The following is a 24,234-nucleotide window of genomic DNA, read 5'->3' on the forward strand; positions in this document are numbered from 1 at the left end:
AGCAAAACATACAGAAAATAAGAAATGGAAGATAATTTGCTGACAATAACATGTTTGTTGATGTGCTTGATTGAGACAATATACAGTGTACTCTGGATGGAAAATCTCATTTTGTATGCTGTAATGATGTACAGTGAATGAATGCAAATAAATAAATTGAAATAAAAAATAATGAGTAGTAGTATGTTCAGGATGTTTATCATGTGCCAGGCTCCGCCCTCAGCCTTTAATGATTCTTATAGCTACTGGTAGGACAGGTACTCTTCTTAATTTCACCTAAGGAAAGTGGGACACAGGATAAGTAACTTGCCCAAGTTCATACAGAGGAACTGCGATTTGAACCCATGCAATCTGATTTTTAAGACCTGAGGTCTTAGATCCTCAGCTATTTTGAATTTAGGTGTCTTTCTAGGAGAAACATTCTCTCCTGTTGCTTTACCATTGTCTTTGAAGTAAGATAACCGTCCCCTCACTGTCCATGTACGTATCATTTAGTATATGAGGAACATTCAGAAAGTTCATGAAGATGTGTCTTAGGAAAAAAGCTGCATGGATTTTTAAAATGTCTGCACCAGGATTCACACTTTAGTTCCATTTTTCCACAAACTTTCTGAAGTGGTAAACAGACATTATGCAGATAGTTTAATGGTTATGTTGCTGGACTCCCATGTAATCTACCACAGTTCGAGTCCCAGACCTGGCAGCTTAAAACTCATGCCGGGTGCATGTGCGTGCATGTCCAGGATTCCCAGAGGAGAATGAAGAAGGGATTACAGTGTGGCCATCTCCCCGGGCGGGGATGGCAGGGTTGATTTCTTGCTTTCTGTCTCTGGCTGTCTCTGTCTTTCCAGTGAACATGCACACTCTATAGCAAAAGTCGATCACTAAAAAATAGTGTGAATTCTGAGAATAGCAGAAGCTTTAGAAAAGGGATTGTGATTTTATGACATCAGGAGAGAGAAATGAAGGGTGATGCATATGTTTTTTTTTTTTTTATCAAGATTTAAATCCACAATATCCTTATGGAAATGCGTTTTTGTACCAAAATAAATTCACACTTTAATTGTAAATTTAATTATTAATTAATTTTTAAAAAGATTTAAACTCACAATTAAACACAATATTCTGGAATAAATAATAGTATCAGGCATGAAGGGTGGGTTTTTGTACTATGCCTTTCTCTTAAGAGATAAAGGTATTCTGTGTCTTTATATCTTTATCCTCAAAATATTCCATACTGTTCATTGTTCTGCAGGCTACTAGTTTCTTCTAGAGTGAGGCAAATTGTAATCTAGTTAAAGCAAAAGAGAAGAGTTTCCTAGTCAGTATACTAAAAGCTCGTATTTGCTTTGTGAACACACTTAAACTTTTTACAGTTGGTTAAAATGCAGGCGTCTCATGAAGAGAAAGGACCTACAACCCAGACATTGTCCATTGGGATTTATCTGTGAGGTACTAGACCGAGGTTTGGTATAACAGTGTTGTTCAGTGGCTCCTACCCATGTGAAGGCAATCAGTTTTGCCTTCCTTCTGCCGTGCAAATGTGTTGTTTGTAGGTTTACCCTGTGGTCTGTGATATATGGCCATGTGGGGACACCTGCATCGGAGTAAGCCCATATTACCTGAGAATCTACAGAGTCTGTGCTCCATGGTGATAATAGGTCCAAGAATTTGTCATCAGTGCCCAAGGACAGATGAGCTTATTATTGAGTACTTGAAATCTGACTTAATTGTCACAGGGAGAGACAGAGATAGAGATAGAGAGAAGGAGAGAGGGAGGGGGAGGGAGGGAGGGGAAGAGAGAGAAGGAGGGAGGGAGGGAGAGAGAGAAAATGAGAAATGAGAAAAGCAAGCTACCAGGTCTGGGACTTGAGCCACAGTTGGCCAAGTGGGAGTCCAGTGCCTTAACCACCATGCCACCTGCTGGTCCCTGGATTTTTTTTTTTTTTTAATCAGCTATAAGGTGTGTGCATGCTCACCAGAGAGAGAGGGAAAAGAAAAGAGAAATCACTATCCCCCACTCCCCAGGAGGATGACCATGCCACAATTCCTTCTCCTCCATTTCCCTCTTGGGATTTTCGGTATGTACATATATGCACCCAGCATGTTTTTCAAGTCACCAGGTCCTGGACTTGAATTGTGTAATTGGCCATATGAGATCCAGTTACTCTAACCACATGCTGGCCTAAGGATTAAATATTTTATTCAGTGTTGATACAACTTCTCAGTGGCAGAACCCAGATTTTGATAGCAAAGCTTGGGCTCTTGCTTGACCCAGCATTTTGTTTCTCCAGAAATCTGAGAACATTGCATGTTACTAGATCCCATGTAACTTCCTGTCAGTAACATATTGGGTTGTCAGAAAAGCCCTTCTCAGTAGCAGAACCCAGATTTTGATAGCAAAGCTTAGGCTCTTGACCCAGCATTTTGTTTCTCCAGAAATTTGAGAACATTGCATGTTACTAGATCCCATGTAACTTCCTGTCAGTAACATATTGGGTTGTCAGAAAAGCCATGATGTATTTTTTCTATATTTTTCTATGCAAAAATGCATCATGACTTTTCCGATGACCAAATAGACTCTTAGCTCATGGAATTTAAAGGAAAGAGCAGCTCTGACTGTTTCTTTGAGGAGTTTGAACCTAGAGACATTGTCAGGAGTCAGAGTAGGGTCAGGTCCATGTTTCATTGAGGTTGGAGGAAAGGACTGAGTGGATTTGCAAACTAGTCAGTTACCATGATTATCTCAGGAGGAGGTGTTTGCAGGAAAAAAAGGCTTCATCCTTGTGCTAAGGTAGTAAGCTTTTAATAAATTATTACAGGAGGACATAATATTTTTTGTTTTGTAATTCCTTTGTGGTATGCTAAGTGGTTTAGTCTCATTTTTGGTAGTTTTTAAATTTTGCTAAAGAAATACCTCTTAGCAAACCTATTTGTTTGGCCCTCTGTATTTAAGAAGTACCCAACAAATCCCTTATTGTTAATAGTAAACTGTTTATTCAAGGCTACAGGAAGGTGATCTTAAATAATTCCTTTCTGTTAATAGGTGAGGAGAGGCATTGTATGTCCCACTTAATATATACCGAGTGTCCACACTCTGTGACTGAAACTAATTGACTAAAGGACATAGAAACACAGTATATAGATGTAAATGCCAGATACAGTGTGTGTGAAAGAGGAGGGTCTGAGGAAGAACATTTAGAAGAAAAATAGGGAGGCAAAGCATTAATGGGACAAAGAAATGGGGTATTATCTGTTGAAGATGTAGTTTTATCAACTGTACTAGGGAGAAATGTTCACTTGTTGAAATATCCATTTTGTAAGGCAAATAATAATGTGATTAAATGTATAAAAGAAAATGAAGTGAAAAAAATAAAAATAAAGGGAAAAAATAGGTGAGGGCTTTGAGTTATTTGAACAAAAAAGCCTAAGAGAATAATCCATAACTTCCTACAGGCGGGAAGTAGACAGCCAAAATTGCTTTATATCACCAAATGTGCCACTGTCAGCATATTCCTTCTCAGTTCCAAATTCATCCTGTATTGCCATCTCTGAAAATAGTGGAACTGAGCCCTTTACATGGGTTAGCTGTGACAATAAAGGATAGTGGAAGCATGTCAGGAGCTGCAGTTTTCTATTTCTTCATCCTGGTAACTTTGCACATAGTCCCCTGTGAGTGCCCAGCTTCTTGGGCTCCAGACACATGACCATCCATAGTGCCCCCCACCCCATACCCACTAGACAGCTTCCTAGGAGCTCCAATGAGAGACCTCCCTGGCCCTAGAGGGAAAAGCGCAGCACATTTTCCATGGCGCACCACAGTCCAACAGTACCATGAGCTTCAAATGTATGCTCTTTGTTCGTTGCCCCGTGCCTGGTCTTCCTCTAACAGCCCTTTCCAGCCATATCTAATTCCCTATCCCTTTCTTCTTATTTTTAAAGATTTTTTTTATTTAACTTTGCTCATTTAATTTGACCAGAGGACAGAGTAAGAGAGAATGCGAGAGTAAGAGAGAGAAAGTGAGAAAGCAAGCCACCAGGTCTGGGACTCAAACTGGTTGGCCACGTGGGAGTCCAGCGCCCTCAACAACCACGCCATCCGCCGCTGCCCCCGCCCCCATCTCTTTCTAACTCAGTACTTCCTTCCCCCCTCCCCTTTTTTCTTTGCTTTGATACTATATTAATGCCACTGTGGAATCCCAAACTAAAATTGTTTTCACTTACATAAAATTGCAAGCTTCCATTCCTAGCCTCTTAATAGGCTGAAATGTCTTTAACCACTTTCTGGTACTTGTTTGTATTAGTACTTATTTTAGTTCATTCTGTTGTTAATAGAAAATACATGCAATTGGGTGACTTATAAATACAGAGGTTTATTCAGCTCACCGTTTGGAGGTCCGGGGGCTACATCTATTTTGGAGTCTTGCAGAGTCCTGAAGGAATACATCACAAGGGCTAGAGCAGAGTGTCTATGCCCATGAGTCTGTCTCATTCCCTTGCCTTATAAACCCAGGAGTCATTCATGGGGGACATGCCCTAATGACCTTAATCCTAATATCCTCCCAAAGGCCCCTCCTTTTAACACCATAATCTGATTAAGTTTTTACCCTCTTAATCCTGTCACAACCAGACCTCAACACAAAAATCTGGGGGTGACATACAAACCATAGCATTCTGGTCCTGGCCTTAAGATTCACGTACTTCTCAGGTACAAAAGCATCCCTGGGGTCAGCAGGTAGCATGGTGATTAAGGCACTGGACTCCCATGTGGCCAACCGTGGTTTGAGTCCCAGTCCTGGCAGTTTGAGTATCACACGAGGCGTGCATGTGTGCATACCCAAACTCCCAAAAGGAGAATGGAAGAGAATGGATTCTAGTGTGGCTGTCATCCCTGGAGGTGATTTCTTACTTTCTCTCTCTCACTGATAAATGCACACACCCTATGGCAAAAACCTTTTTCAAAACAAAACAACAACAACCGAAGGTGACATTCATGTATATATGTTGAGTCTTCTATATTCCTGCCCAATAACTCCCCCTACAAGCGGGTGGTATCTATTTCTCATTATTTCCCCTTGACAGCTTCTCATCTCATCTTGTTTCTAATTCTTGTGGCTGGGTTAAAACTGTATCTGGGACATTTGTAATTAAAATTTTGTGGCACTTAATCAAATGCCTTAATGGATTTCTGATGCATCACAGCTGCTGAATTTCATTCATAGACTCATATTATGAAAGTGATGCTGAACTTTAATACCAATTATTATTATTGTTTTGTAACAACCTATTTACCCATGCTACTATATTTTGCTGAAAATCCTTAATCACATGAGCTCTTTTAGAATTGATCTGGGCTTTAAGCCAAAAACTATAAATTTTTTTCTTTATTCTCAGCTCATACTCCTTTTTCAACCTTGGGCGTTCATCCATCCCTGTTTCCTTTACTGGGTCTGAGGCAGTTAGTGTGGCCTGGGGCATTCCCTCTGTACCATTAGCATTGGTCATCAGAGAAGACAGATTGCACTGTGTTCCTCTTGCCCAGGGTCAGATCATCCTGTCCCCTCTCCTTACTTGCCTGTGGGAGTCAACCCTCTGGCTCTTAGAAATGTAGCATTCTACACTGGACCTCTTAGCAGAGGACTTCACCAGGGGCAGTGCTGGGTGTTCTCTCTGTAGTAGGGAGCTAGAAGTTTGTCCAGCTTTGCTGAGGTGGACAGGAGGGCGAGAAGAACCAGGAGATGCACACAGTGAAATGAGATTGGTCTCTTCTTCCCCCCCCATTAATTACCATATTTCAAAATGTCTTTCTGCAAAGATCTATCCATCCAATCACTATTTTAAGTCTAAAATTTCTGTTTGGGTTGGATATTTTGAGTCAGACTGGGTCCAGTAGTTTAATACATGGAGGTAAATTATGATTCAAACATTGTGTTCAGCATTGCAGAGAATGCTCTTGGTCATGTTGGGCTCCACGTCTTGGCCTTCTTTTGATTATGCTGAGGGCTGTTTAAGGATTTGTAATAACCAGGCACTAAAGTACAATTTGGGGAGAGAATAGCCTGTTATTTTTTGTTAAAAATAACAAAAATTAATATTTTGTTCAGTATATAGTCTGATGGAGTCTTCAGGATGCTCTTTTTACAGGCATACCTCAGAAACGAAGCAAGTTTGGTTGCAGACTATTGCAGTAAAGCAAATATCGCGATAAACTAAGTCAGACATATTTTAGGGAATTCCTAGCATGTGTGAAAGTTATGCCTATTCTATACTGTAGTCTATTAAGTGTGTAATAACCATGTCTGGAAAAAATGTACATACCTTAGTTGAAATACTTTATTGTTCAAAAATGCTGTCATCTAAGCCTTCAACAAGTGGTAATCTTTTTGTTGATGGAGGGTTAATGGCTGCTGACTGATCAGTAGAGGCTGAAGATTGGGGTCACTGCAGCAATTTTTTAAAATGAGAAAAGTTTGCCACTTCAATTGATTCTCCCTTCTGCAAAAGATTTCTTTGAAGCATATGATGTTGTATGCTATCTTAACCACAGTAGAACATTTAAAATGGGAATCAGTGCTCTGAAACCATGCTGCTTTATCAAATACTTCTGATTGGAATTGGCTTCTTCCAAAGTCCTGGTAATGTTAAGCATTTGACTTCTTTGAATCTCAAATGTTCTTCATGGCATCTAGAATGTTGAATTCTTTTTAGAAGGTTTTCAGTTGACTTTGCCCAGATCCATCAGAAAATCACTATAGCAACTCTAGTCTTATAAAATGTATTTTGTAACTCATAAGACTTGAAAGTTGAAATGAGGCCAGTCGCATGGCCTGCTGGTTAAGAGAATTGGATCCCATATGGCCAACTATGTGGTTCAAATCCTAGCCCTAGTGGGTTGAAAGCACATGGGGCACATGTGTGTATATACCCCAAATCCTGATGCGATGGAGAAATGGAGGAGAAAGGAGTATAGTGTGACCTGCCCCACTGCGGAGGTACTTTCTCCCTTTCCTTTTCCCTCCCTCTCTGATGAATGCATGGGCCTTCTAGCAAATTAAAAAAAAAAATAAAAAACGTTGCAATGACTCCTTGGTCTATGGGTTGCAGAATAAATGCTGCATTAGCAGGCATAAAAACAATGCTAATCTCGGGAACCAGCAGTTAGCGTAATGGCTATGTCACTGGACTCCCACGTAGTCGACCGCGGTTCGTGTCCCGGACCCGGTGGCTTAAAACTCACGCCGGGAGCGTGTGCGTGCCCAAGATCCCGAGAGGAGAATGGAGGAGAAGGGATTGCGGCGTGACCATCCCTCCTGGGGGGTGATTTCTCGCTTTCTGTCTCTATGTCTCTCTCTGTCTGTCTGGCGAGCGCACGCGCCTTACAGTGAAAATCTCTCCAAAAAAAAAAAACAATGCTAATCTCCATCAGAGCTCTTTGGTGACCAGGTGCATTGTCAGTGAGCAGTAATATATAATATATTTTAATTTTCTCACTGGAGCAGAGTGGGGGGGGTGTGAAAAAGCATCTCATTGAGGATGGTCATGCTGCAATTCTTTCTCCTTCATCATTCCCTTCTTTGAGCCCTGCCCACACATACACCCACAAGTTAACCAGTCTGGGACTCACTGCACAATCAGCCATATGGAATCTGGCTGCCTTAACCACGGTATACCACCAGCCGGCCCAGAACAGTAATACTTTGAAAGCAACATTTTTTTGAGAATAGTTCACAACAGAGAGCTTCAAATATTCATTAAGCCATACTCTAAACAGCCGTCCTTCAGGTTTTGTTCAATTCATAGGCCACTGGCAGATTATATTTAGCATAATTCTTAAGAGCCCTAGGGACCAGCAGTTGGCTCAATGGTTACATCACTGGACTCCCACGTAGTCAACTGTGGTTCAAGTCCCAGACTCAGTGGCTTAAAACACACCAGGTGCGTGTGTGCAGATATTGACTTCTCTCTGTGAAAGTTCTAGGTGGCATCTTTTCTAGTGTAAGGCTGTTTCATCTACCTTGAAAATTCCACTGTTAGAGTAGCCGCCTTGCCCAGCTATTTTAGTTATATTTTCTGTTTAACTTGTTGCAGCTTCCGTAGTACCACTTGCTGCCTCACCTTGCACTTAGGTTATGGAGAAGGCTTCTTTCCCCTCATGGACCACTCTGCTAGCTTCAGCCTTTTCTGTTGTTGCTGCTTCACCTCTCTCAGCCTTCATAGAATTAGGGAGAGTTATGGCTTTGCTCAGACGAGGCATTGACTTAAGGGAGTATCATGCTGTTTGATCTTCTCTCTAGATCACTAACACTTTCTCCATAATAGCAACAATTTTGGTGTAAAAACTCAGAAATCTCTGCATATTCCTTTCTTAATACACATTTTCCATGAGCAATACTACCAGAGCCAAGTCTTCTGATGCCAGGGCAGGTAAAGCATGAAATGACCTGAGACATTGTGTTGTACCAGAAAATGAGAAAGTGCTGAAAATGATGTAGAACCCATCAAAAGAACACAGGCCAGCTCAAAAGGACTCTTCTATATCAAATCTGAGCAATTTGAGTATCAAAATGAGAGACAGTGACTAGGAACTCTAATCCATTAAATCAGACTCCGTGAGTAAAACAAATGTAGAGGGTTTAATGATATAAAAAGAATGGTAGTTAGGAGATCATCAATGGGTTCTAAAACTAGTAGTTGCACAGTTAATGAAAAGCAGAATATATGTACATAGTATCAGATTTTCCCTGGCAAATTACTTCTTAATTGCAATGGAAGAACTTGGTGAACCCAAACTTCACCAATGATCAAGGTTAATAACATACCCAAGAGGACAAACTTTTGTGGTGTTCCTGCTAAAATGTACAACCTGACTTTGATCACATGAAACCTCAGAACACCCAAATTGAAGAACAAGCTACTAGATGGCTTGAATTAAAATGTTCAATTTCAAGGAACACTAAAGCTGAGAAACTGTTTTAGATTGAAGATTGGTACAACAGTGTTGACTACTAAGTGCAATTTATGATTCTGGATTAGGAAGACAAAAAAAAAAAAGACAAAGCATTTTACTAAAGACAATAAATATCATCTGCATATGGATTGGGGTTAGATAATATTAATAGTATGATATTGTTCAATTTCCTGATTTTAAGGAAAATTTATGAAAGAGAATATCCTTCTTTTCTGGAAATACATTGAAATACTTAGATATATTGCTACCTGGTATCTGAATTTATTTTCATATGATTCAGGATAAAAATAACACATAGAGGAGGAAAAGAGGAGGGAGAAGAGAGGAAAACAATGGAGTAAAATGCAAACAGTTGGTGAATCTGGGAAAAAGTTACATGGGAATTACCTGGGCTATGCTTGTAGATTTTCTGTAAATTTGAACTTTCGTTCAAAAAGATGAAAAGAATAGACAAAATTGAAAGTGTTTGATTAATGGAGAATTAATGAACTCTCTCCCTCACTGATGAGCCCTTCAGTTTTAAGCCATGAATCCAAATCAGTTATTGGTTTTTGATACAGGAACGTGAAAAAGAGTGGCCAGAAAACTAGGTTTTTATCCAAAAGTCCTGTGATTCTTGCCAAGGAGAAGAGTAGTACCCACATAGGTCGAAGAAGATAAGATGGTCTCCTTAGTGGAGAGTGTGTGGTGTGCACTCCGCTCTGAAACGGGTCAGCAAAGTGTTTCCTATAAAGGGCCAAGTAGTGAGTATTTTGACTCTCTGAACCCTTGTGATCCATCACACTGCTCAGCTCTGTTTTTAGGGAGTGAAAGTGGCTGTAGACTGTATTCATGGACAGTGTAGCTATGTCCCAGGAAAATACCATTTACAAAAAGACATTTTGGCTCAAGACCGTGGTTGACTGAACCTTGCTCTGGTGTGTTAACCAGATCCTCTGGGAACAGCTAGTAGAGAACCAAGTGGATTAGGGTGTTTTAGGGAAGATTTCATGAAGAAGCCACACAGTTGTTGGATCATGAAAGACCATTGGAAGGGTCAGGGTATGGTGGAGGTGAAGTCCCTGCAGACAGCCACCTGGGCTCTCAGCCTAGAGCTTCTGCTCACCGGCCTTATAACTAGGGGAGAGTTTCACCACCTCTGTTTATGCACTTCTGAAACTGTACTAATAGGAGTACCCCCTCCTCAGAATTGCTTGGAGTATTGAGAGGGTCCTCCTAAATCATCTGGACTCTGACTCCTTACTGGTTTACCAGCTTCTCCTGCAATCTTTGCCAAAGCCTCCAGAATGTCCCACCACGACAGAAAGCAGATCACATCCTTTCCGGCTCCAGAACCGTGAAAGCTTCCCTGTCAGACAAGACCTAGACTGCCATGTCCTTAATCCACATCCTGGCGAGGCCCTCTCCCCTAGACTTTACTCACACTGGCCATTTTGGCGTGTAGTGTTTTTTTCTGCCAACATTGTTCTGGTCCACACTTCAGGGTTTTTCCCAAGGCCTCAGAGATTCACATCTTAACAACCAAGGAACGACTAATTCATTTTTATTATTTAGATTTCATAGTAAGAAAACTCTTTTTTTCTTTTTTTTAAAAAAATTATTTAATTTTATTTATTTATTATTGCTATTATTTTAATTTGCCAGAGACAGAGGGAAAATGAGAAAGCAAACCACCAGGTCCGGAACTTGAACAGCGGTCAGCCATGTGGCCATCCAGTGCCTTAATCGCCATGCCAGCTGCTTGCCCCAAGAGAACTCTTTCTAGCTTAACAATTCCAGGAAGCTTCAAAATTCATCTGTTATAACCTATTTTAATTCTCTGCCCTGTCTGATCGTCCTTCATCTCTTGTGTGTTAGAAAGCCTGAGTATAAAACACAGTGGCCATATCTACTTCCTCACTGTATCTGCAGCCCTCAGGTGTGACCTTACAAAGCAGACATTCTGTATACATTGTAGAACTGTGTAACAGGTTGACGTCCATCAAATACCTAACAGTGCCTGCCTCTAACTGAGTGCTCAGCAAACGTGAGCTATGGTAACTTCAGTAATGAGTTGTAAGGTGTATGTACTTCCCTCCGCTGTGTGTTGAAATGAATTAGGAGGTTGAATATATGACCTATAAAGGAAGGTCTACAGATCATGGTTGATGCACCCTAAGGAAAGGAAGTGCTCATAGCAATTTAAAGCCACTATTTGAGCCTTCCCCCCAGCCCCAAATTCTTTGGTAAGAGGTGAATTTAAAGTCTGTGACTACATTTTAATGTCCTTTAAGTGAGCTTTCAAATTTTTTTCTTCTCCATCCTTGCCCGTCCTTTTGTCAGTTTCAGCAAACCATGGGTAAGAGAGGCAGGAGAGGAGGCAGGACCTTCAGGACCTTAGCTGAACAACAGCGTGATTGTGCTCTCTTCTGTTCCAGATGTTCATACGGAAGCTGTGCAGGCAGCTCTCGCTAAACACAAAGAGAGGAAGATGGCAGTGCCTATGCCTTCCAAACGCAGGTCCCTGGTTGTGCAGACCTCGATGGATGCCTACACCCCTCCAGGTGAGCAACACATTTGCTATTTCTGCTCCGTATGCATAATAAGCTTGTCTCAGAGTTAATTGACTACTAACCCAGCAATCGATCTTCTTAGCTTCCAGAAAATGGTGCTGTAATTCAGATATTGTGAGCAAGAAGTCCAAAAATGGCATATAAATTAAATTTGGAAGGGAAATGAACATTATTATGTATCTATCTGTATAAATGTTTTATAAGCTTCTTGTCAAGACTCTTTAAGTATGGTACATACATACATACTTTAAAAGTCTTTTAAAATTTAATTCTTCCTATAGAGTTGTACCTTTATATTTCTAAGTTAAGTTGGAATTTCCTTCTGCTTAGACTGGTGTATATATATTGTATTATTTAAGGAACTAAATGAGTTATACAATTTAGAAGTTCCCTGAATCAAATAATCAAATTTTGCCTGTAAAGTGCTAGATAGTATCTTAGTTTCTGCACCCCATAAGATCTCTCTCACAACACCTTAGTTCTGCTGTTACAGTGTGAAAGCAGCCATGGGCTATACATTAGTGAATGAGTATGGTTGTATACCAATAAAACTTTATTTATACAAGTTGGCAGTGGGCTGGTGGTTTACAGGACTGCCCACCCAGATCTAAGTGGTTGAAGGAATAGCCCACTTATGTTTCTGTTATATAATACTGCTTTTGTTTAATCTTAAATTTTATATAACTATTCAAATTCTATAGTTTACTTTGTGTAAAGAAGTATAAGCTTTATCTCATGATCTTCAAAACCAAAGTGAAGCATGAAAGTAAACTATCTAGGTATCTATTAAAAACTTGAAGGACTGAACCTACTTTGATGTTTTGTTCCTAGGATTTTGGTTCAGTAGTATTCATGTCTGTCTGCCCTACAAACCTAAGTTACCTTGCATATCACTTCCAACAGTTTTAAATGTCACCCCCCCAACACCACCACCACCAAGAGGAAGTTAAGGTATAATAAGAATAGTTGAATGGCTGGGAACCGGCAGTTAGCGTAATGGCTGTGTCGCTGGACTCCCACGTAGTCAACTGCGGTTCGCGTCCCGGATCCAGTGGCTTAAAACTCACGCCGGGCGCGTGTGCATGCGTGCCCAAGATCCTGAGAGGAGAATGGAGGAGAAGGGATTGCGGTGTGACCATCCCCCCTGGGGGGTGATTTCTCACTATCTGTCTCTATGTCTCTCTCTGTCTGGCGAGCACACATGCCCTATAGAGAAAAACCTCCCCCCCCCAAAAAAAAAAGAATAGTTGAATGGGTACAACATATCTTGAAATACTTTTATGTTTTGAAGGTTTCCCTGAGTGTTGACAGGTAGTGAGAGGGATAGAAGGATGCACTTCATTTCAAAGATGTGTTTAAGTATCTACCAGTATTATTTCAACAGTTCTGAAGAATCCAACTATAGGGGCCAGCAGGTGTCATAGTGGTTAAGGTGTTAGATTTCCACATGGTCAACTATGGTTTGAGTCCCTGACCTGGAGACATGAAACTCATGGCAGGCATGTGTGCCTACATGCCTGAAATCCCAAGAGGAGAATGGAAGAGAAGGGATCGCAACGTGGCCATCCCCTCCGTGGGTGATTTCTCACTTTCTCTCTGTCTCTTCAGTGAGCACATATGCCCTATACCAAAAATCTCTCTCTCTTTTTTAAAGCCAACTTTATATACCTTTAAAGTGGAAGTGCTGAGCTTTATAGAACAGAATGTAATCGTATATACTCTGTATTTTGAACTTCCAGACAGTCCACCAAATGTTCTCTATCTCAATAATAGAATATTCTTGCAGGCGACAAAGTTCTTTTTGCTGACTTGTTTATGTAGTTTCCTTCCTTCCTTTATGCTAAACCACAAAACATAATTTAAGACTATTTAAAAATATGCTTAACCCTACTTAGTTGATGGTTATAATTTGCCAAAATTTATAATATGTGAAAAATTTCATTTCATAACAAACATAATGGACTTTTCAAGGATAACAAATCTACTTGAAATATCTTTAATGAAATCTTTGTAACTAGGCAGTATTTGGGGAAATGGACATTTTTCTGAATCACTTTTTGTAAGAGATCATGAATTTAAAATGTAGGAAGCAATGTAATTACTCGTGTATGTGATTATTTCTCATATTTACTCTGTCTACTGAGAAGTGCTTTTACAGTGTCATACATGATGAGAGACATTTTTTCATGATGTAAAGCAAACCTTGTACAAATGTCTTTGTCCATACACACACACACACACACACACACACACACACACACATACACATATATATATACTCCAAAACAAAACAAACAAAATAACCTGCACATGGATTTTTATAATGGCCTTACTCATAATTGCCAAAACTTGGAAGGAACCAAGACATCCTTTATGGATAAATAGCTGTGATACATCTAGACAATGCAGTACAATTAAGTACTAAAATAAATGAGCCATCAAGCCGTGGAAAGACATGGAGGGAACAAGGGCATGTTACTGAGTGAAAGCAGTCAATGAAAAACCTGCATATGGTGTATTTTCAACTGTAGTATAGGACATTCTGGAAAAGGCACAACTATATGGAGACAGTACAAAGATCAGTGGTTGCCAGGATGCAGGGGGATTGACGGATGGAGCACAGAGGAGCGTAAGAGCAGTGAAACTACTCTGTATGACACTGTCATGGTAGATATATGCCATTACACATTTGTTCAAACCCGTAGAATGGTCAAGAAGTCTTCAGAAAGTTCATGGAAAATGCTTACTATAAAAAAAAGTTTCAAAAAATTTTACACCAAAATAACCACATATTTTGCTTCCATTTTTCCATGAACTTCTTGAGGTCCCTTATACAACACCAAGCATGAACCCCAAGATGAGCCATGAACATTGGGTGATCATAATGCGTCAGTGTAGGTTTTTTAGTTATAACAATGTACTACTCTGATGGGGGATGTTGATAGTGGGGGAGGCTATGCATGTATAGGAGTGGAGGATATAGGAGATATTACTATACCTTTTTCATGTATTGCTGCAAACCTGAAACTACTATGAAACTACAGCAACAAATTTCTCTCTCCTTTTTTTTAAGTAGAAATGAATTGAAAGTACAATACTAGAATGAAATATTGTTGGATAGACTTAACATCAGGTTGGATAAAGAAGGAGGTTAGACTCTGTGATCTTTGATAGAGATTAACAGAAACTAATCTCAAACCAAAAAAGTGCAGAGACCAAAATTAAGGAAACATTAGTAGGACCTCAAGCATCCATGGCACAATGTGAATGCACAGAAACAAAAGAGAGAGAAAACAGCAGAAAAACTATCTGAAGAAATGTGTAACAAATTTCTCAAGTTGATATTAAAAAAAGAAAAAAACTGAACTCATATCCAATCAAAATAGCCTTTAATTATATGGACAAAGTAATGTAGAAGGGGACTTCAAGAAGTTTATGGAAAAATAGAATTAAAAGTATGAGTCTGTTTTGGTTTATGGAGGATCTATTGCTGAGTGAAGTAAGCCAGGCAATGAAAGAAAGATATTGTATGTATCCACTTAATATATACCGACTATCCGCACTCTATGGTAGAGAGCGAAATATTGGAGGACATAAAAGCAGTGAAAGTACTTAACGAGAATAAGACAGTTTGGAATGGGGGGATGAAGAGAAGAGGATAGAGAAAGATAGCAAGAGAACAATCGAGAGGCAGGACGTTAGTGGGGAACAGATATGGCTTATTACCTGTCAATCATGACATGTATAGTATTCTCAACTGGATTGGTCTGAGAAGTATTTCATGATGGGTAAAGTCTTTTTACAAGCAAAATGAGAAATAGTGATTGACAGTTTAAAAAAATAATTGGAATAATAATAATGATTGGGGAAAACAATGAAAAGTTATTGAATGGTGAAGCAGGAAGATTAATGTCTCCGTATTCACTGACATGCGTGGCATTCCCTTTTGAAAAAGCAGTGTAATACACTGTAAAGTTATATACAATTCAGTGTAATATAAACAAGATTATGATGATAAATAAATAAATAAAAGAATAAAGTTGGAGAACTCAAAAAAAGAATTTGTAAATCTATATATAGTTTTTTTTAAATAATACACATTTTCCGTCAACTCTTTGAGGACTCCTTGTATTCAGCTACAGGACAACTGAGAGAATGTGTCACCAGCAGAACTCCACTACACATATGTTCTTCAAGCAGATTACAAAGGATACCAGATGAATATTTAGATATATAAAAGGGAAACAAGAACACTGAAAATAGCAAATAGCTGGGTAAATAGGCTGTTTGGCCATTGCAAGTTGCTTTGAAATAACAGTTGCACAAATTACATGAAAAGGTGGATGAAATTATACTGCTGTGTTATTACATTTGTGAAGTAGAAAGTAGGAAATGAGTAGTATCAGTCGTGTTGTGAGTAGAAAAGGAAGAAGTTTGTATTTTTCTTTTCTTTCTTTCTATTATTATTATTATTTTTTTTTTTAGAGATTTTTGCTATAGGGCATGTGCACTCACTGGAGAGACAGAGACAGAAAGCAAAAAATCACCCCCTGGGGGGATGGCCACACCACAATCCCTTCTCCTCTTGCGATATTGGGCACACATGCTCATGCATCTGGTATGAATTTTAAGTCGCCACGTCCGGAACTCAGACCGTGAAGTCCAGCGACGTAACCATTGCATCATCTGCTTGTTCTGTATATTTTCAAATTTGAAGAGTGAAGTTACAAAATTGACTCAAATATAGGTGTCATTAAGGATGGATGCTATTTACCTTAGAGTGAATACTGAAAAATTAGAAGAGAGAAGAGGTAAAGGGTAAAAATATAATAGAAACTAAAATTGAACTCTACAAAAACAGCCCAGATAATAAAAAAGAAAGCCAGAAAAGTGAAAAGGAATAAAACACTACATGAATAAAAGGAAAATGACAACAAAATGTTAGAATTTAACCCACACATATCAATGATTATAATAAATGTAAACAGACCAAACACACAATTATAAGAGTGATCATCAGACTGGATGAAAAAGACGATACATCGATATGCAATCTGTTAGGGACATTTTTAAACATAAAAAGGTTAAAAATAATGAAAAATATATAGCAAAAACATTAAATATAAAGTTAATAAATTTATGTTAATTTCAAAGACAACAAAATGATATATTACTAGATTTTTTAAAAGGACATTGTAGCTTGATGTAGATAATATTTACAGAATTATTACACTCAACTATTATGGACCGTGTATTTACATTCACCACCTTTTGTGAGGTATAATTTATGTCCTGTAAAAAATCTGTTATAAATGTAAAATTCAATTATTTTTAGTAAATGTATAGATTGTACAACTATTGCCATAATCCAGTTTTAGAACATTTTATCACTCTGAAAAGTTTCCTTGCACTCATTTGCAGTTCATCTTATGACACTTGCAGCCCCAGGAAGACACTGGTTTGCTTTAGATGTCTCTCTAAATTTTCTAAAACATACTGTATACATAAAATCATAAAATATATCTTTTTTGAATTTTCTTTAACATTACGTTTTTGAGATTTGTCCATGTTTGTAGCATGTATTAGTAGTACAACTAATGAATGTTTCATTTCATATTATTGTATTTATTTTATTTTATACATTCAATTACTGTTCATCACCACAGCTTGTAAAATGAATTTTCCCAGCATGAATACACTGCACACCAGTCCAGTTGAAGATATTATCATACACAGTATCAACAGAGAATCCTCCATTATCTTCCATTTCTGTGTCCCTTAAATGTCTTGCCTCTCTACTTTTCTCCTTGATTCCCTTCCTGTCACCCTCCCCTCTCACCCTCCTCCCACACTGTCTCCAGTATCCACAACTGTTCTCCATGCTTCTATATCCTCCAGTCTTTCAGTGATTTGTGTTCTCTTAGGTGAGTATACCACATTTTGTTGATTCATTCATTAGCTGATATCTGTAGACATTATTTCCAGTTTGGGGCTATTATAAATAATGTTGCTATAAATGTTTATGTGCATATCTTTGTATATGCCAACCATTTAATTTATCTTAGATTCCTAGAAGTGGAATTAGTTCTTTTTATCATAACCAAATTGTGACTTATTTGGTCATCAGAAAAGTTATGATGTTTTTCTATGCGAAAATGCATCATGGGACTGGCAGTTAGTGTAATGGCTATGTCGCTGGACTCCCATGTAGTCGACCACGATTCGCCTCCCGGACCCGGTGGCTTAAAACTCATGCCGGGCACGTGTGTGTGTGCCCAAAATCCCGAGAGGAGAATGGAGGAGAAGGGATTGTGGCATGGCCATCCCCCCTGGGGGAGTGATTTCTCACTTTCTGTCTCTGTCTGTCTGGCAAGTGCACGTGCCCTATAACAAAAACCTCTCAAAAAAAAATGCATCATGACTTTTCCCACAACCCAATATTTCTGGAGAAAAAGAATTAGAACAGGTTTTTCCAATATAGGGGAGCAAGTACAATAAGAGCTCATACCCTGGTTACAGGTTAATGACTGCATTTTATACAGTGTGGATGTGCTCAACATATACTCGATGATAATACGAATGTTTATGATTTTAAATCTCAAATCTCTTGCCAGTGTTATATATTTGTAAATGTTGAAATAAATACCTAAGTTTTTTTAAAACTGGAAATCTTTGACGGTGATTATAGATCAACCCAAATGTTACATACAATTAGTACAAAAAGTCAAATAAATTGACTTTACTGCTAGTTCCCACTTCATTGCTTCATAACAGGACTGTCTGATGTTGCATTAGTGAAGATACTTCCTACAACCACATAGTTGCCCCAGAGATTATGACAAATTACTTTACAGCCGCCAGGGCCATCAATAATGACTCCTTACTGTCTGTAGCATTCATTTGTTTTAAGAAGAGTGTTGTTTGAACATGATTCAAAAAATGCTAACCCAGATGATAGGTCAGTAAAGTCAGCCCAAAAGCCTTCAGCTCGAAGAGCATAGCAAATTTCCTAGCATTATTGATAAACTTTTCTAAGAGCGTTTCTCTCTGAATTTCTACCTCTTCACTCCACATGATCATACTGTTTTAGTTTTTTGTGTTACATTCAGAATCATTAGTTTGCTATTAGCCACTTCCAGAAATAGTGATTTAAAATCTCTTTGCAGCCATTCTGGACATGTTTGGATTGCACACTGTACTCTGGCACTTTTAAAATAAGTTTCTGTGCTGTTAATTTCTCGTTCGACAGGTGATCATTACCCTGAAATTCATTCACAGTGTGCCATTACAAACTCACGTCTTTCACTTGATAACGGTTCTGCTGTACAGTATTTTATGAACGTGTTTTTTCTTCTGTGAAGCAGTCCCAGTAAGGTGACAATCACATCTCTGGTCATGAGGTCCAAATGGTTGCATAGTTTCATCAGGCCACACTGTTTGGGAACGCATTGCTGGAGGAGCAGTGGCCACATGAGACTCCTCAGAAACTGATGATCCTGCAGGTGAAAAGGCTTTGGGATTGATCATCCTTTTAACCAAAGTGTAAACTTTTGGGATTTGGGAAACCAGTCTGGCTGTGTTACAGAGCACATTTGCCTTTTCTAGAGGAGGGGATGATCATAAGCTAGCTTTCACTGTATAAGGTTATTCCTGACTCTTCTCACCATCCCTCCAACTGGAATTATTGAGTCTTATTGAAAGTTTGTTATTCTAAGGAACTATGTGAATGTTTCTGCTGCACTATTTTATGCTCCAGCCAGCAACCTGTGAGTGTTTTAATGCCTCCACATAATCACCAGCAATTGGTATTAACCTATATTATTACTATAGTCATTCTGGTGGATGTGAAATAGTATCTCATCATGGTCCTACTTTGTATTTCCCTAACAGCTAATGATGCTAAGCATATTTAATGTGCTTATTAGCTTTTTGTACACATTCACTGGTAAAATGTCTTTTATCCCATTTTTATTTTTATTATCATTATTTTGTTCTTTTTAGTTTTTTTAGTTTTTTTTTCTTTTTTTTTTTTTTTCTATAGGACATGTACACTCACTGGAGAGAAAAGAGAGAGAGGAAGTGAGAAATCACACCCTGTAAGGGGCATGGCCATGCCACAGTCCCTTCTCCTTCATTCTCCTTTCAGGATTTTGGCACCCATGCATATGATCCTGGCATGTTTTTTTAAGACTCCAGGTCCAGGGCTCAAACTGTGTAGTTGGCCATATGGAATCCAGTGCCTTAGCCAATAGGCCACCTGCTCCTCCCCCTCTCCTTGTTAAGCACATTGTTTGCATTCTTATTGGATTATATGTTTTTATCTGAATATAAGTCTTTTACAAGTGTACAATTTGCAAACTGTGGTATGTCTTTGCATTTCTTTTATTTATTTATTTATTTTTATTTACATTTTTTTAATACATTCAATCATATTATTTAGCTTACAAGGTGATCATTTTAATATGTGAACATGTCTCCCCAGTCGAGTTGACCAAAATATAACAACACTATCTCCCTGTCTCAACAATACTGTCTTTGTATCTCTCCTCCAAATGCTTTTCCTCTGGCCCCACTCCTCCACACACACACCACATCTGGCATTCACATCCATCTCTTGTGTTTGTACATCCTTTAGCCCGTCTGTTTCAGTTATAGAGTGCAGACATTCAGTATATATTAAGTGGGGACATACAGTGTCTCTCCTTCATAGCCTGGCTTGCTTCACTCAGCAGTAAATCTTCCATATTCCTCCACTTTCTGTCAAAAGCCAGGGTTTTGTTGTTCTTAATGACTGAATAGTATTCCATAGAATATATGTGCCACAGTTTTTCAATCCATTCAGCCGTACAGGGGCATTTGGGTTAATAATAAACATTGATGTGCAAGCACTTTTCCAATGAGGAATTCTTCTGTCCTTTGGGTAGATGCCAAGAAATGGGATTGCTGGATCATATGGCAGTTCTATTTGTAGATTTTTGAGGAATCTCCAAATTGTACTTCACGGTGGTTGGACTAATTTACATTCCCACCAGCAGTGTAAGAGAGTTCCCCTTTCACCACACCCCTGCCAACACTTATCATTTTTTGTTTTTTTAATCTTAGCCATTCTGAATGACTGGGGTTGTCTTTGCATTTCTTAATGATGGCTGTAGAAGACAGTGTCTCGCCCTCAAAGCTATTCACGTCCTGATCACCAGAATTTATGAACATGTTAACCTTGCATGGTAAAAAAGGACATGGCAGATATGATTGATTACAAATAAAGAGACCGGGCAATTATCCTGGATCAGTCAGGGGACCCACTACAATCAAAAAGTTCATAGAAGGAGAAATGTCAGTGTCATTAAAAAAGAAGAACTAGATGTTGAAGCGATGCATTTTAAAGATAGATGAAGAAACCAGGAGCCAAGGGTGTCTTGTTTTATTTATTATTATTCCACAGCTAGAAGTTTTCTGATACTGTTGAGTAGATGTGGCAAGGAAAGGAATTCTAGCCCTGTTCTCAATCTTGAGGAAATGCATTCATTCTTTTATTAAATAAAAATGTTGTCCTGGGGCTTTTCATGAATGGTCTTTAAAAGGTTGCAAAAAATTCCTTGTATTCCTGATATAGAGAGGGTTTTCACTCTGTATTGGTGCTGTGCTTTTTATGCAAATATTTTTTCGCCCCTATTCCACTAATACGGTATACATCATGAATGCAATTTTAAATTGTTAAATCCTTTTCATAGTGATAATTCTAGTCACTATTCGGTCATAGTGTTTTATCCACTTTATGTGTTGCTCAGTTGGTTTGCAAATCATTCACAGAGGATTTTTGTGTCCATATCATGAGAGTTCTGTAGTTTTCCTGTCAAGAGCCAGAGTAGAAGTAGGATTGTAAGAGTGTGAGACTTTTGGGGCAATGTCTGTGTCTCTTATGGATATAGCAGTTTATACATTTCTCAAAAGCCTTAAGTCTGAATACATAAAATGTTTAAAGTTAATTTTTGTATAATTATATATTATGTTAAAAAGTAGGGTGGGAGGAAAGGATTTTCAGGATCCTAATAATGTTACCTTTCTAACAAATTTCTGACAAGTAAATTGTTAAATAATTTTCAGACAGCATAGGTTATATAATAATAATAAGATAACAGTGAAGACATTCTTTATAATTATTGTCATTGCTCTTATTAAAATTTCTGGGGTGGTTCTAATGCCTCTTTCCTCCTGTTTATCTCACATAATTCAGTAGAGGTGGGATCCTAAATGCCATTTTTATATTCAAGTTTAAATAGCAAATATGCCAGGAATTCATTCTTGAAACCCTTGTTGCTAAGTGAAAAGTTACTAAATGAAAAACAGTTTCATTAATTTCAATGAAAGAAAATTGAAGTTTTATCTCAACCCAAGATACCCAATTTTCACAGATAGAAAAATAAATCAACCACATAATGAGAAAAGTTTGTCAGAAATGAAAACTGTACAGTAAATAAATTTAATTTGGGCATAAAATGCCATGTGATGAAGGTTTACCTTATGCACCACAGGTGATGGCAGAGACCTGGGAGTGTGAGGCCCGGTGGGGAGGCACTGCGCCGCTCCTAGAAGGGTGCACTATTCTCCGCCATTTTTTCATCAGTAGCTCAATCTTTGAGGAAGTGCATGGGTTTCTTGCACTCACACTGAACTTAAAAAATGAATTACTCCCCAGAAAGTGATGTCAGGACTAACAGGCCTAAAGACAGTCACACTGTAAAACATGAGTGGAGCACATATTCTATACTTGTCCTGAAGAGATGCTGTCTTTATCCTGTCGCTTAGTATATGTGTACAAAATAATAATAATAATAATAGTAATATGTCTTCTTCCCAAATGTGTGGAGGAAATCAGTGAGTTTGTCTTTGGGATTATAATGCCAATCTTGGGATTATAATGCCAAAATAAACATTTCACAGCATACTTATTTATGGTGTTTTAGATGAAAAATTATACCCAAAAAAATCCTTTATCTGGAAAATGGTATAACTTTTCAAGAGTATTTGAAACAAAAGGTCATTGAACAGTTACTGTATGAAGTAAGGCTATTTGCAGTGTTTGGAGCGACATCGAGAGTGGGGTGTGTTTCTTTGCTGGGAGAGAAAGCAAACACCATCCATTTGTATCTGCAGATACCTCTTCTGGTTCAGAGGATGAAGGATCAGTGCAGGGCGACTCCCAGGGTACCCCCACCTCCAGCCAAGGCAGCATCAACATGGAGCACTGGATCAGCCAGGCCATCCACGGCTCCACCACGTCCACCACCTCGTCATCGTCCACGCAGAGCGGGGGTAGCGGAGCTGCCCACAGGCTGGCGGATGTCATGGCCCAGACCCACATAGGTGAGTGCACCTGCTTGGCTGCATGTCTGCATGTTTCCTGGTATCTTTGTCCTCGTTGATAGCTCAGGGACCACTGAGCAGCCGCATTCTTTTTTTGGTGTCATGCTGTAGAATCTGTCAATGGGCAGAGTGCAGAGCCCTCTCGTGCCTGGGTTGCTTCCGATTTACTGTTCTCAGGAAACTAACAGTCAACCTGTGCTTGACTGTTTCTAACCATCCCAGTATCTCCCAGGTGGAATCTTAGGAGCTCCCTGTTCATAAAAGAATGCTTTCTTGTTAATTAAGGAGTCTTGCAGCCCTATCTATTTAGTTACACTGAATAGGCTCCTCAGTGAAATTGTAGGAGTGCTGAAAAACAAGACAGAATTTTAAAGCTGAGTCGCCATTTCTTTGGGAATCTTTCAGGAAGGTGAGGTTTAATCACATCTCTGCAGCTGGTGTTCACATTTCTTGGGTGCTTCGTTCCATATGTGTGTAGGTTCTATAGTGAGGGAAACCCTCTATATTCAAAAAAGGCATAACATTACAAAGGATTTCCTTGAGATGTTCCGAAACAGTGCAGAATAGGTGATGAAGAGTTATTAGAGGGCAGGAGCTGGCGTGCCTTGGGTGACCTGCACCCACAGTGGGCGGTGAGCTGCATGTTACTCTGCCTCTCCACAGCCAGGCACCTGTCACTCGTGATGCCCAGGTGAGTCTGAAGGGGAGACATCAGACATCTGCATCTGTTTGGACCATTTTCAGCTACAGATTCAGCCTTTTTGAACATCTCAATAACGAATGTTGTAAAGTGAATGGCTTGGGTAGAATTTGGCTCTGTGTGATTGCCCCATTGAAACAGCAATGCGGAGAAGAGTGGGTAACATGAGGCTGCTGCAGGACAGCAGGAGGTATAAGCACAGACCCTCTGCCCCAGCCACAGCTGATATACTGCAGGAAAGCCTTATGTCAAAGCAGGGGAAACCCATGTTAGGAAACAGCAAATGTAATGAATGAATTAAACAATCCATGAAGATTTCAGTCACCTGCAGTTTTTATTTATAGATCAACTCCTTGACAGATGGTCAGAGGAGTTTCAAATGGACACTTTCAGTCTTAGTCCTGTTGGTACTCACTGAATGAAGTCTAAGTGAAAAGCATTGGCCTTTTTTGTATTCAAAACAGGATATTTGGACAGTTACCAGGAGAGTTTAATCAGGTCTCACTTCTTTCATTAATAACTGTTGAGGTCTTTTTTTGGGGGGGAGAGGTTTTTGCTATAGGGTGCGTGCGTTCACCAGAAAGAGAGACAGAGAGACAGAAAGCAAGAATTCACCCCTTAGGGGGATGGCCATGCCACAGTCCCTTCTT

At 39.1% G+C, this 24,234-nt stretch overlaps 1 protein-coding gene and 1 pseudogene across 1 annotated transcript in view; one reads left to right on the forward strand and one right to left on the reverse strand.

The window, feature by feature from the left end:
* DIP2C (DIP2 acetate--CoA ligase C (putative)) overlaps positions 1-24,234 on the forward strand; it is a 213,468-nt gene that overhangs the window by 33,929 nt on the left and 155,305 nt on the right. The window contains exons 4-5 of the mRNA XM_027775359.1: positions 11,386-11,511; positions 22,675-22,884. Of these exons, the coding sequence (XP_027631160.1) occupies positions 11,386-11,511; positions 22,675-22,884 (336 nt within the window). The remainder of the gene's footprint in view (positions 1-11,385; positions 11,512-22,674; positions 22,885-24,234) is intronic.
* Positions 18,266-20,730, reverse strand: LOC102502156 (methylmalonic aciduria and homocystinuria type D protein, mitochondrial pseudogene; annotated as a pseudogene).

This window comes from Tupaia chinensis, unplaced genomic scaffold (assembly GCF_000334495.1).
Source record: "Tupaia chinensis unplaced genomic scaffold, TupChi_1.0 Scaffold000052_1, whole genome shotgun sequence".
Lineage (NCBI taxonomy): Eukaryota > Metazoa > Chordata > Mammalia > Scandentia > Tupaiidae > Tupaia > Tupaia belangeri.